Genomic DNA, 12,298 nt, shown 5'->3' with positions numbered 1-12,298 from the left:
TAGAGCTTTCAGATGACACCACCCAATTTTGGTGCTGATACGAAAAAATTTGTAGGAGGAGTTTGTTACAGTGTAAAACATGTCATTTCCTGTGGCCAGCAGGTGGCGCTATAACTGTATCTGGATATCGGCATGTAAACGTGTTCAGGTCAGGACTGTTATCAAACGTGTGAATTTTGAGGGAGATCGGGTAATGCATGCCTGAGTTATAACGACTTCCTGTTTTGTGGCGAATCGTCAAAGTTTGCGAGGCCGCCACGGACACGCCCATCGACGAAAACTCTAAAGCTTCGCAATTTAACATCGCCAAGGCCTTTAGATGACAAAACCCAATTTTGGTGTCGATCGGATAAAATCCCTAGGAGGAGTTCGTTAAAATACAACGCCTGGAAATGGCAAAAACGCCTCTTTTTCGCCGCAGGAAGTTAAAAATATCCGACTTCCTGTTGGGTTTGAGATATGGCTCCAAGAGACTTTTTCGTTTGTTTTGGCATGTTTGAGGTGTGTGCCGATTTTCTTGCATGTGCGTGATTCGTGGATCGGGGGCTTGTCCGTTTAATTTTTCTAGGTGGCGCTGTCGAGTCATTTTGCCACGCCCATTTCCAAAACCCACAACAAACGTAAATTTTCGCCACTTCTGAGGTGTGTGCAAAGTTTTGTGAGTTTTCGGGCATGGTAAGGCCCTCAAAACCGCGATTCATTCCGGAAAAGAATAATAATAATTAAAGCTGCAAGCAGCGATGATAGGGACCTCGCACCCGGGCTCACCGCCGGCCGGTGGCCTCAGGATGACAGAGAACAGCGAACAGTAATAATTTAAGCCGATATATAAAAAAAATCTGAGAAAATCACAGATTTATGCCAAATTTCCTCCTGTCAGCAGGTGGCGCTATAACTGTGACTCACGATTGGCATGTAGATGTCTTCAGGAGAGGAAACTTATCAACCATGTGAAGTTTCAGGCAGATCGGACATTGTTTGGCTGAGTTATAAGCCAAACTGCCTTTTGTCAGCAGGTGGCGCTATGACAGACTCAATGTTGTTATGTAGATGTGTTCAGGAGAGGACTTTTATCAAACTTGTGAAGTTTCAGCCAGATCAGACTTTGTGTGGTTGAGTTATACTGCAAACTACCATCTGTCAGCAGGTGGCGCTATAACTGTGACTCACGATTGGCATGTAGATGTCTTCCGGAAAGGAATCTTATCAACCATGTGAAGTTTCAGGCACATGGGACATTGTGTGGCTGAGTTATAAGCCAAACTACCTTCTGCCAGCAGGTGGCGTTATGACTGACTCAATATTATTATGTAGATGTGTTTTGGAGAGGACTTTCATCAGCCATGTGACATTTTAGGCAGATCTGACATTGTGTGGCCGAGTTACAAGCCAAAATTCCTTCTGCCAGCAGGTGGCGCTATGACTCTGACTCAATATTATTATGTAGATGTGCTCAAGAGAGGACTTTCATCAACCATGTGAAGTTTCAGGCAGATCGGACATTGTGTGGCCGAGTTACAAGCCAAACTACCTTCTGCCAGCAGGTGGCGCTATGACTGACTCAATATTGTTATGTGGATGTGTTCAGGAGAGGACTTTTATCAATCATGTGAAGTTTCAGGCAGATCAGACATTGTGTGGTTGAGTTATAAGGACTTCCTGTTCCATGGCGAAGCGTTGAGGTTTGTCATGCCACCACAGACACGCCCCTCTGCAAAAACTCTAGATCTTCAAAATATATCATCGCTAGAGCTTTCAGATGACACCACTCTATTTTGGTGCTGAAACGGGAAAGTTTGTGGGAGGAGTTTGTTAGAGTGTCAAACATGTCATTTCCTGTGGCCAGCAGGTGGCGCTATAGCTGTAACTGGATATCGGCACGTAAACCTGATCAGGTCAGGACTGTTATTAAATGTGTGAATTTTGAGGCAGATCGAATATTGCATGCCAGAGTTATAAAGACTTCCTGTTTTGTGGCGAATCATCAAAGTTTGCGAGGCCGCCACGGACACGCCCATCGATGAAAACTCTAAAGCTTCGCAATTTAACATCACCGAGGCTTTAAGATGACAAAACCCAATTTTGGTGTTTATCAGATAAAATCCCTAGGAGGAGTTCGTTAAAATACAACGCCTGGAAATGGCAAAAGCGACACTTTTTCGCCACAGGAAGTTAAAAATATCCGACTTCCTGTTGGGTTTGAGATATGGCTCCAAGAGACTTTTTCGTATGTTTTGGTGTGTTTGAGGTGTGTGCCAATTTTCGTGCATGTGCGTGATTCGTGGATCGGGGGCTCGTCTATTTAATATTTCTAGGTGGCGCTGTCGAGTCATTTTGCCACGCCCACTTCAATATTGTTATGTGGATGTGTTCAAGAGATGACGTTTATCAACCATGTGAAGTTTCAGGCAGATCGGACATTGTGTGGTTGTGTTATAAGGACTTCCTGTTCCATGGCGAAGCGTTGAGGTTTGTCATACCGCCACGGACACGCCCCTCTCCGAAAACTCTAGATCTTCACAATATATCATCGCTAGAGCTTTCAGATAACACCACTCAATTTTGGTGTTGATACGATAACATTTGTGGGAGGAGTTTATAATTCCGTAAATCATGTCATTTCCTGTGGCCAGCAGGTGGCGCTGTAACTGTATCTGGATATCGGCATGTAAACGTGTTCAGGTCAGGACGCTTATCAAGCGTGTGAATTTTGAGGCAGATCAGATAATGCATGCCTGTGTTATAACGACTTCCTCTTTTGTGGCGAATCGTCAAAGTTTGCGAGGCCGCCACGGACACGCCCATCGATGAAAACTCTAAAGCTTCGCAATTTAACATCGCCAAGGCCTTTAGATGACAAAACCTAATTTTGGTGTCGATCGGATAAAATCCCTAGGAGGAGTTCGTTAAAATACAACGCCTGGAAATGGCAAAAACGCCACTTTTTCGCCGCAGGAAGTTAAAAATATCCGACTTCCTGTTGGGTTTGAGATATGGCTCCAAGAGACTTTTTCGTATGTTTTGGTGTGTTTGAGGTGTGTGCCAATTTTCGTGCATGTGCGTGATTCGTGGATCGGGGGCTCGTCCGTTTAATTTTTCTAGGTGGCGCTGTCGAGTGATTTTGCCACGCCCACTTCCGATGCCCATAACAAACGTAAATTTTCGCCACTTCTGAGGCGTGTGCCAAGTTGCGTGAGTTTTCGGGCATGTTTAGCCCCTCAAAACCGCGATTCATTCCGCGGAAGAAGAAGAAGAAGAAGAATAATAATTAAAGCTGCAAGCAGCGATGATAGGGACCTCGCACCCGGGCTCACCGCCGCCCGGTGGCCTTAGGATGACAGAAAACAGCGAACAACAATAATTTAAGCCGATATATATAAAGAACCTGAGAAAAATCTCTCATTTATGCCAAACTTCCTCTTATCAGCAGGTGGCGCTATAACTGTGACTCAAGATTGGCATGTAGATGCTTTCAATATAGGAATCTTATCAACCATGTGAAGTTTCAGGCAGATCAGACATTGTGTGGTTGAGTTATAAGGACTTCCTGTTCCATGGCGAAGCGTTGAGGTTTGTCATGCCGCCACGGACACGCCTCTCTGCGAAAACTCTAAATCTTGACAATATATCATCACTTGAGCTTTCAGATAACAACCAACCAAATTTGGTGCTGATATGAAAAAATTTGTGGGAGGAGTTTATTACTCTGTAAATCATGACATTTCCTGTGGCCAGCAGGTGGCGCTATAACTGTATCTGGATATTGGCATGTAAACGTGTTCTGGTCTGGACACTTATTAAACATGTGAATTTTGAGGCAGATTGGATAATGCATGCCTGAGTTATAATGACTTCTGGTTTTGTGGCGAATCGTCAAAGTTTGCGGGGCCGCCACGGACACGCCCATCGAAAAAAACTATAAAGCTTCGCAATTTAACATCGCCAAGGCCTTTAGATGACAAAACCCAATTTTGGTGTCGATAGCATAAAATCCCTAGGAGGAGTTCGTTAAGATACAACGCCTGGAAATGGCAAAAATGACACTTATTTGCAGCAGGAAGTTAAAGATATCCGACTTCCTGTTGTGTTTGAGATATGGCACCAAGAGACTTTTTCGTATGTTTTGGCGTGTTTGAGGTGTGTGCCAATTTTCGTGCATGTGCATGATTCGTAGATCAGGGGCTCGTCCGTTTAATTTTTATAGGTGGCGCTGTCGAGTCATTTTGCCACGCCCACTTCAATATTGTTATGGGGATGTGTTCAGGAGAGGACTTTTATCAACCATGTGAAGTTTCAGGCTGATCGGACATTGTGTGGCTGAGTTATAAGGACTTCCTGTTCCATGGCGAAGCGTTGAGTTTTGTCATGCCGCCACGGACACGCCCCTCTGCAAAAACTCTAGATCTTCACAATATATCATCGTTAGAGCTTTAAGATGACACCACTTAAATTTGGTGCTGATACCATAAAATTTGTGGGAGGAGTTTGTTACAGTGTAAAACATGTCATTTCCTGTGGCCAGCAGGTGGCGCCATAACTATATCTGGATTTCGGCATGTAAACGTGTTCAGGTCAGGACACTTATCAAGCGTGTGAGTTTTGAGGCAGATCGGATAATGCATGCCTGAGTTATAACAACTTCCTATTTTGTGGCGAATCATCAAAGTTTGCGAGGCCGCCACGGACACGCCCATCGACGAAAACTCTAAAGCTTCGCAATTTAACATCGCCAAGGCCTTTAGATGACAAAACCCAATTTTGGTGTCGATCGGATAAAATTCCTAGGAGGAGTTCGTTAAAATACAACGCCTGAAAATGGCAAAAACGCCACTTTTTTGCCACAGGAAGTTAAAAATATCCGACTTCCTGTTGGGTTTGCGATATGGCTCCAAGAGACTTTTTCGTATGTTTTGGTGAGTTTGAGGTGAGTGCCAATTTTTGTGCATGTGCGTGATTCGTGGATCGGGGGCTTGTCCGTTTAATTTTTCTAGGTGGCGCTGTCGAGTCATTTTGCCACGCCCACTTCCGAGACCCATAATAAACGTAAATTTTCGCCACTTCTGAGGCGTGTGCAAAGTTCCGTGAGTTTTCGGGCATGTTTAGCCCCTCAAAATCGCGATTCATTCCGGAAAAGAATAATAATAATAATAATAATAAACGGAGCAATTCCAATAGGGCCTTGCACCGTTCGGTGCTCGGTCCCTAATAATAATAAACGGAGCAATTCCAATAGGGCCTTGCACCGTTCGGTGCTCGGTCCCTAATAAACGGAGCAATTCCAATAGGGCCTTGCACCGTTCGGTGCTCGGTCCCTAATAATAATAAACGGAGCAATTCCAATAGGGCCTACGCACCGTTTCGGTGCTCGGTCCCTAATTAAAGCTGCAAGCAGCGATGATAGGGACCTCGCACCCGGGCTCACCGCCACCCAGTGGCCTCAGGATGACAGAGAACAGCGAACAATAATAATTTAAGCCGATATATATAAAGAACCTGAGAAAATCGAACATTCATGCCAAACTTCCTCTTGTCAGCAGGTGGCGCTATGACTGTGACTCAAGATTTGCATGTAGATGCCTTCGGTAGAAGAATCTTATCAACCATTTGAATTTTTAGCCAGATCGGACATTGTTTAGCTGAGTTATATGTAATTTTCTGTTGCCAGCAGGTGGCGCTATGACTGTGACTCAACATTGGCATGTAGATGTCTTCAGAAGAGGATTTTAATCAACCATGTAAATTTTCAGGCTGGTCAGACTTTGTGTGGCTGAGTTATAAGCCAAACTATCTTCTGCCAGCAGGTGGCGCCATGACTGACTCAATACTGTTATGTGGATGTGTTCAGGAGAGGACTTTTATCAACCATGTGAAGTTTCACGCAGATCAGAGATTGTGTGGCCGAGTTACAAGCCAAACTACCTTCTGCCAGCAGGTGGCGCTATGACAGACTCAATATTGATATGTGGATGTGTTAAGGAGAGGAATATGATCAACCTTGTGAAGGTTCAGGCAGATCAGACATTGTGTGGTTGAGTTATAATCATTTCCTGTTCCATGGCGAAGCGTTGAGGTTTGTCATGCCGCCACGGACAGGCCCCTCTGCAAAATCTCTAGATCTTCACAATATATCATCGCCAGAGCTTTCAAATAACATCACTCAAATTTGGTGCTGATATAATAAAGTTTGCGGAAGGAGTATATTACAATGTAAAACATGTCATTTCCTGTGGCCAGCAGGTGGCGCTATAACTCTATCTGGATATCAGCATATAAACGTATTCAGGTCCGGACTGTTATCAAATGTGTGAATTTTGAGGCAGATCTGATAATGCATGCCTGAGTTATAACGACTTCCTGTTTTGTGGCGAATCGTCAAAGTTTGCAAGGCCGCCACGGACACGCCCATCGATGAAAACTCTAAAGCTTCGCAATTTAACATCGCCAAGGCCTTTAGATGACAAAACCAAATTTTTGTGTTGATCGGATAAAATCCCTAGGAGGAGTTCGTTAAAATACAACGCCTGGAAATGGCAAAAACGCCACTTATTTGCCGCAGGAAGTTAAAAATAACCGACTTCCTGTTGGGTTTGAGATATGGCTCCAAGAGACTTTTTCGTATGTTTTGGCGTGTTTGAGGTGTGTGCCAATTTTCGTGCATGTGCGTGATTCGTATATCAGGGGCTCGTCCGATTAAGTTTGGTAGGTGGCGCTGTCGAGTCATTTAGCCACGCCCACTTCAATATTGTTATGAAGATGTGTTCAGGAGAGGACTTTTATCAACCTTGTGAAGGTTCAGGCAGATCGGACATTGTGTGGTTGAGTTATAAGGACTTCCTGTTCCATGGCGAAGCGTTGAGGCTTGTCATGCCGCCACCGACACGCCCCTCTGCGAAAACTCTAGATCTTCACAATATATCATCGCTAGAGCTTTCAGATGACACCACCCAAATTTGGTGCTGATACGATAAAATTTGTGAGAGGAGTTTGTTACACTGTAAATCATGTCATTTCCTGTGGCCAGCAGGTGGCGCTATAACTGTATCTGGATATCGGCATGTAAACGTGTTCAGGTCTGGACTCTTATCAAGCGTGTCATTTTTGAGGCAGATCGTATAATGCATGCCTGAGTTATAATGACTTCCTGTTTCGTGGCGAATCGTCAAAGTTTGCGAGGCCGCCACGGACACGCCCATCGACGAAAACTCTAAAGCTTCGCAATTTAACATCGCCAAGGCCTTTAGATGACAAAACCAAATTTTGGTGTTGATTGGATAAAATCCCTAGGAGGAGTTTGTTAAAATACAACGCCTGGAAATGGCAAAACCGACACTTTTTCGCCGCAGGAAGTAAAAAATATCCAACTTCCTGTTGGGTTTGAGATATGGCTCCAAGAGACTTTTTCGTATATTTTGGCATGTTTGAGGTGTGTGCCAGTTTACGTGCATGTGCGTGATTCGTGGATCGGGGGCTCGTCCGTTTAAATATTCTAGGTGGCGCTGTCGAGTCATTTTGCCACACCCCTTTTCGAGACCCATAATAAACGTAAATTTTCGCCACTTCTGAGGCGTGTGCAAAGTTTCCTGAGTTTTCGGGCATGTTTAGCCTCTCAAAACCGCGATTCATTCCGCGGAAGAAGAAGAATAATAAGAAACGGAGCAGTTCCAATAGGGCCTTGCACCGTTCGGTGCTCGGTCCCTAATAAACGGAGCAATTCCAATAGGGCCTACGCACCGTTTCGGTGCTCGGTCCCTAAATATTGCATGTCTATAATTTATATAATGGGTATAATTAAACAATACTTTCACTATAATGTAAATTAGAAGTGTAATAGAAAAAAATATATATATTTTTGTGCCATTTTGAATTTTACTCAAATACAAATACTTTTCCCCCCTCAACAAATACCGGCTGCTCCGCACATCCCTACTATCTATCTATCTATCTATCTATCTATCTATCTATCTATCTATCTATCTGTCTGTCTGTCTGTCTGTCTGTCTGTCTGTCTGTCTGTCTGTCTGTCTGTCTGTCTGTCTGTCTGTCTGTCTGTCTGTCTGTCTATCTATCTATCTATCTATCTATCTATCCTTTTCAAACTGCTATCTATCTATCTATCTATCTATCTATCTATCTATCTATCTATCTATCTATCTATCTATCTATCTATCTATCTATCTATCTATCTATCTATCTATCTATCTATCCACACACACAAACAGTATATACCAGTATCTCCAGTGTCCTGGAGATTTTAGCTCCAATCCTAATCAAACACACCTGAACAAGCTAATCAAGCTCTCATTAGGTATACTTGAAAAAGGTGTGTTGACGCAAGTTGGAGCTAAATCCTGCAGGGACACCGGCCCACCAGGACCAAGATTGGTGACCCCTGGTATATAAAGTATATAAACTGTCATTTGAAACGATACTTTCATCGCTAGTGAATCAGATGGCTTTCTGCTCAGGGTGTGTGCTTACTTCAAAGCCAATAAAATTTCATACTATTAATAAAATGAGACCCCAAATCACAAAAACTAATCTTAAAGTGCACAGATACATTTTTTGGGGTAAAAAAAATCATTAATCAAAATGATAATTTTTTATTTTATTTTCTCTTCCTCAAAGACATTTTGTACATTTCAATAACTCCAATAAAAAATGTTTTGATTGGTAATATGAATTACTAAGAATGAAGTCTAAAAGCAAGTTCGAACCTTTAGATTCCAGATAATTTATATAGTCCATTTCACAAATACGTTACAGATTTTTGAGCTCCATGGTCTGAAACGGTTTCTTGTTTTGCCTAACTTAATTCTTCATTTTTTCCCCTATAAATTGTTTTTAAAAAGATGCATGTGGGTAAAAAAGCTGGAATATAGCATTTAACAGATTGTTTTAATGCAATCTTTTTTTGATTAAACTTAAGTCCTAACATGTCAAAAACTTAAACGTTAAACATTAGCATACAAATACAATACTATCAGTGCTTCTCACAGGTTTGAAATATACTTGCAGTGGTAGCTGGATTAAAATGCATCATTTACTCACATCAAATAAATAGTTACCTATATGTGACAAACAAAACATATTAATTTTTTTTACTATACTTTTATTTATTATGACACTGTTATACACTTTTTACTTTCAATGGGTTAAAGTAAAAAAACATTTTTAAAAAAGACATCCACTTTCTCTTACCTATTCAGGAGCAATGTGCACCGCTGATAGGCCAAATCTGCTTTTCTCTCTCTTTCAAGTTCAAAGCCAACTTGAATGCAAAAGCATTTTCGATATGTCTATAAAAAAGCCTTTGTACACTGCAAAACATGCTTTTCTTGCTTAGATGTTTTGACTTATTTCTAGTGCAAATATCTAAAATATCTTATATCAAGAAGCCTTTTCTAGACAAGCAAAACATATTGTCTTGTTTTAAGAAATAAAACGCCAATATTAAGCGAGTTTTTCCTTAAAGCAAGCAATAAAATCTGCCATCGGGGTAAGCAAATTGATCTTGTTTTTTCTTTTGACATAAGATTTTTTTGCTTACCCCATTGGCAGATTATTTTGCTCGTTTTAAGGAAAAACTCACTTAATTTTGGCATATTATTTCTCAAAACAAGACATCATGTTTTGCTTGTCTAGAAAATTCTTCTTGATTTAGGAATATTTAGATATTTGGACTAGAAACAAGACAACAAATCTAAGTAAGAAAAGCATTTTTTGCAGTGTATTAGCCTGATGACATCATCAAATTAATAAAATATACAGCAAATGAAAAATAAATGACAGAAAAGGGAATAAAAACAGAATAGCTCTAAAAATATTCATAAATAAACATAGTTAAAAGATTTAAACTTGTAGATTATTTAAAGAAGGCTAATGCTTTGATTACTAATGGTGTAGGTATATTTTGCAGCCAGCTTAAACGAGTAAGGAGAGAGGATTTTCCACTACATCGATCGCGGATGTTTGGTTAAAATAGGCAGATACAAAAAGAAGAATGATAATAACTGTACAAAAAAACTGTCACTAAATATAGCCTAATTAGACGGCCGGCAAGTGTGGCAAGCACTGAGTCAGACTAAGTAGTATAAACTTTGATTAGCCGTCTTGTTTGTAATCTTTAAACCCGTAACATAGGCTATCTCTGGCGGAGTGCCTTCCATTCTCATCACCGCATTCTGATGGCCGAATAGCAAATTAATCGTTCAGATGAATTGTTCAAATGAATCATTTAAAGCGGTTCTAAACCAAATGATCCAGTCCAGCATAATATATAACAAACGGTTGTGTATTTTACAAAAACAAGTTTTTTTTTTGAGTCATTTAACTCAAGTCCAAGTCAAGTCTCGAGTCATGACAGCCAAGTCCAAGTAAAGTCAAGTCTTTTTTGGATATTTGTCAAGTAACGCCCTATTCACACGGGGCTTCAGCGTCAACGCTTGACAGAGGGCGTGTCTGAAGTTGGAGCTGAAACGATCGTCATAGAAGCGTCAGCCAATGAAATTCAGTCAGCAATAGGCCACTGTCTGAGCTGGTGTATTTGCATACAGCGATCTGATTGGCTGACGCTTCCGTCGGCGCTTGAAAAGTTGAGCTGGTCCCAACTTCTGCAGCGAGGAACGCTTCTGAAGCGCCGCCGACGGATCCACAATGCAGTTCGGCAACGCCTGACGTCACCCATTCAAAGTGAATGGGAAGCGTTGACGCTGACGCCCCGTGTGAATAGGGCGTAAGTGTCAAGTCCTACATTTTGTGACTTAAGTCTGACTCGAGTCAAGTCATGTGACTCGAGTCCCCCATCACTGTCATTTACTAATGACTCTATTTTCTGGATTGTTGGTTCACAATAATATGTCACACTGAACACACAAACACACCAGAGGAATAAACTGCAGGAGAAACCTCAGTCTCCTTTACAAGCGTTTATCAGACAAATATGAGTTTGTTCAGTTTAATTAAGCTCAAACTAATAGTTGACTGAAGATCTGTCTGTTGTCATGTTGAAATAATGGTGTGAAAACAGAGTCAATACCTGTGTTTCTCTGAGAGAGAGTCCTTTACTCGCTCCTCTGCCATACTGCAGCTAAAACATCAGTGCAGACATTAGCAGAGCTTTCAGAAAACAATCGTACACACACACACACACACACAAACACACACACAAACACACACTCTATAACACACACACACAAGCACACAGACACTCTTTCTCTCTCACACACACACTCTCTCATACACACAGACACAAACACACAAACACACACTCTCTTTCCCACACACACACACAAACACACAATATCACATACACAGACACCACTAACACACACTCACACACACACTTTCTCTCTCTCTCACACACACACACACATGCATGTGGACACACTCTGTCGCACACACACACACACACACACAGACTTCCACACGCACACACACAAAAACACTCTCTCAAACACACACACACAATCTCTCTTTCTCTTACACACACACACACACACACAAGCATGCATACACACACTAATACAAACTCTTACACACACACACACACACACACACACACAGACACTCTCTCTCACACACACACACACACACTCTCTCTCTTACACAGACACACAAAGAAAAGACACCAGATCATCTCACTGCTGTGACTGCTCCTGCAGAGGATTCTGGGTAAATCTCTCATCAGTCTTCAGCTCAGTTTCACTGTTGATCCAGAATAAACAAGCCCAAACCCAGGGCAGAGCGGCTCAGTGAATGTGGTCTGGACTGAGTGGATGAGGCTCATTGTGTCTCTATAGATGTTGTAGAAGATCAGAGTTCCTGCACTGTGATCCACAAACACTCCTATTCTCCTGCTGAGCGCCTTTACTGGGAGATCAGTCTGTGTGTTATTGTGTCTGAATATAAAACTGAAGGAAGAGCAGCGCAAACTCCAGGACTGAGCATTACATCCAAACAAACACTCAACACCTCTTCCCTTCTTCCTGATGCTCTTATATGACACTGATATACACACACCATGATCTCCACTCCACTCAATCTCCCAGTAACAGCGTCCACACACACTCTCTCTGCACAACACCTGAGGATAATCATCAAATCTGTCTGGATGATCAGGATACAGCTGATTCTCTCTCACACTCTTCACCTCTCTGTTCTCCTTAGACAGAATGAGTTGAGTGTTTGCTGTGTTTGGATCCAGAGTGAGGAAACAGACATCTGAACACAAGAACACACACATTTACAACCACAGCTGTGTGTGTGTGTGTGTGTGTGTGTGAGAGAGACTGTGTGTGCG

The 12,298-nt window shown here is 42.1% G+C and overlaps 1 protein-coding gene across 2 annotated transcripts in view; it reads right to left on the bottom strand.

Annotated features, from left to right (window-relative positions):
- Positions 1-8,590: 8,590 nt before the first annotated feature.
- Positions 8,591-12,298, bottom strand: part of si:dkey-72l17.5 — a 52,391-nt gene continuing 48,683 nt past the window's right edge. The window contains exons 10-11 of one of the 2 annotated variants that reach the window (XM_087245742.2): positions 11,641-12,219; positions 8,591-11,086 (exon numbers count right to left, since the gene is read on the bottom strand). In XM_087245742.2, the coding sequence (XP_087101868.1) occupies positions 11,690-12,219 (530 nt within the window). In that variant the 3' untranslated portion in view covers positions 8,591-11,086; positions 11,641-11,689. Of the gene's footprint in view, positions 11,087-11,515; positions 12,220-12,298 lie in introns of those variants that run through there. The other variant, NM_001423543.1, reaches the window with a different exon arrangement.

Source organism: Danio rerio, chromosome 4 (genome assembly GCF_052040795.2).
Source record: "Danio rerio strain M-AB ecotype USA chromosome 4, GRCz13ab, whole genome shotgun sequence".
NCBI classification, from domain to species: Eukaryota; Metazoa; Chordata; class Actinopteri; order Cypriniformes; family Danionidae; genus Danio; species Danio rerio.
Note: the sequence above shows the minus strand (reverse complement) of the source record. Positions and strands in the feature narration are given on the sequence as shown.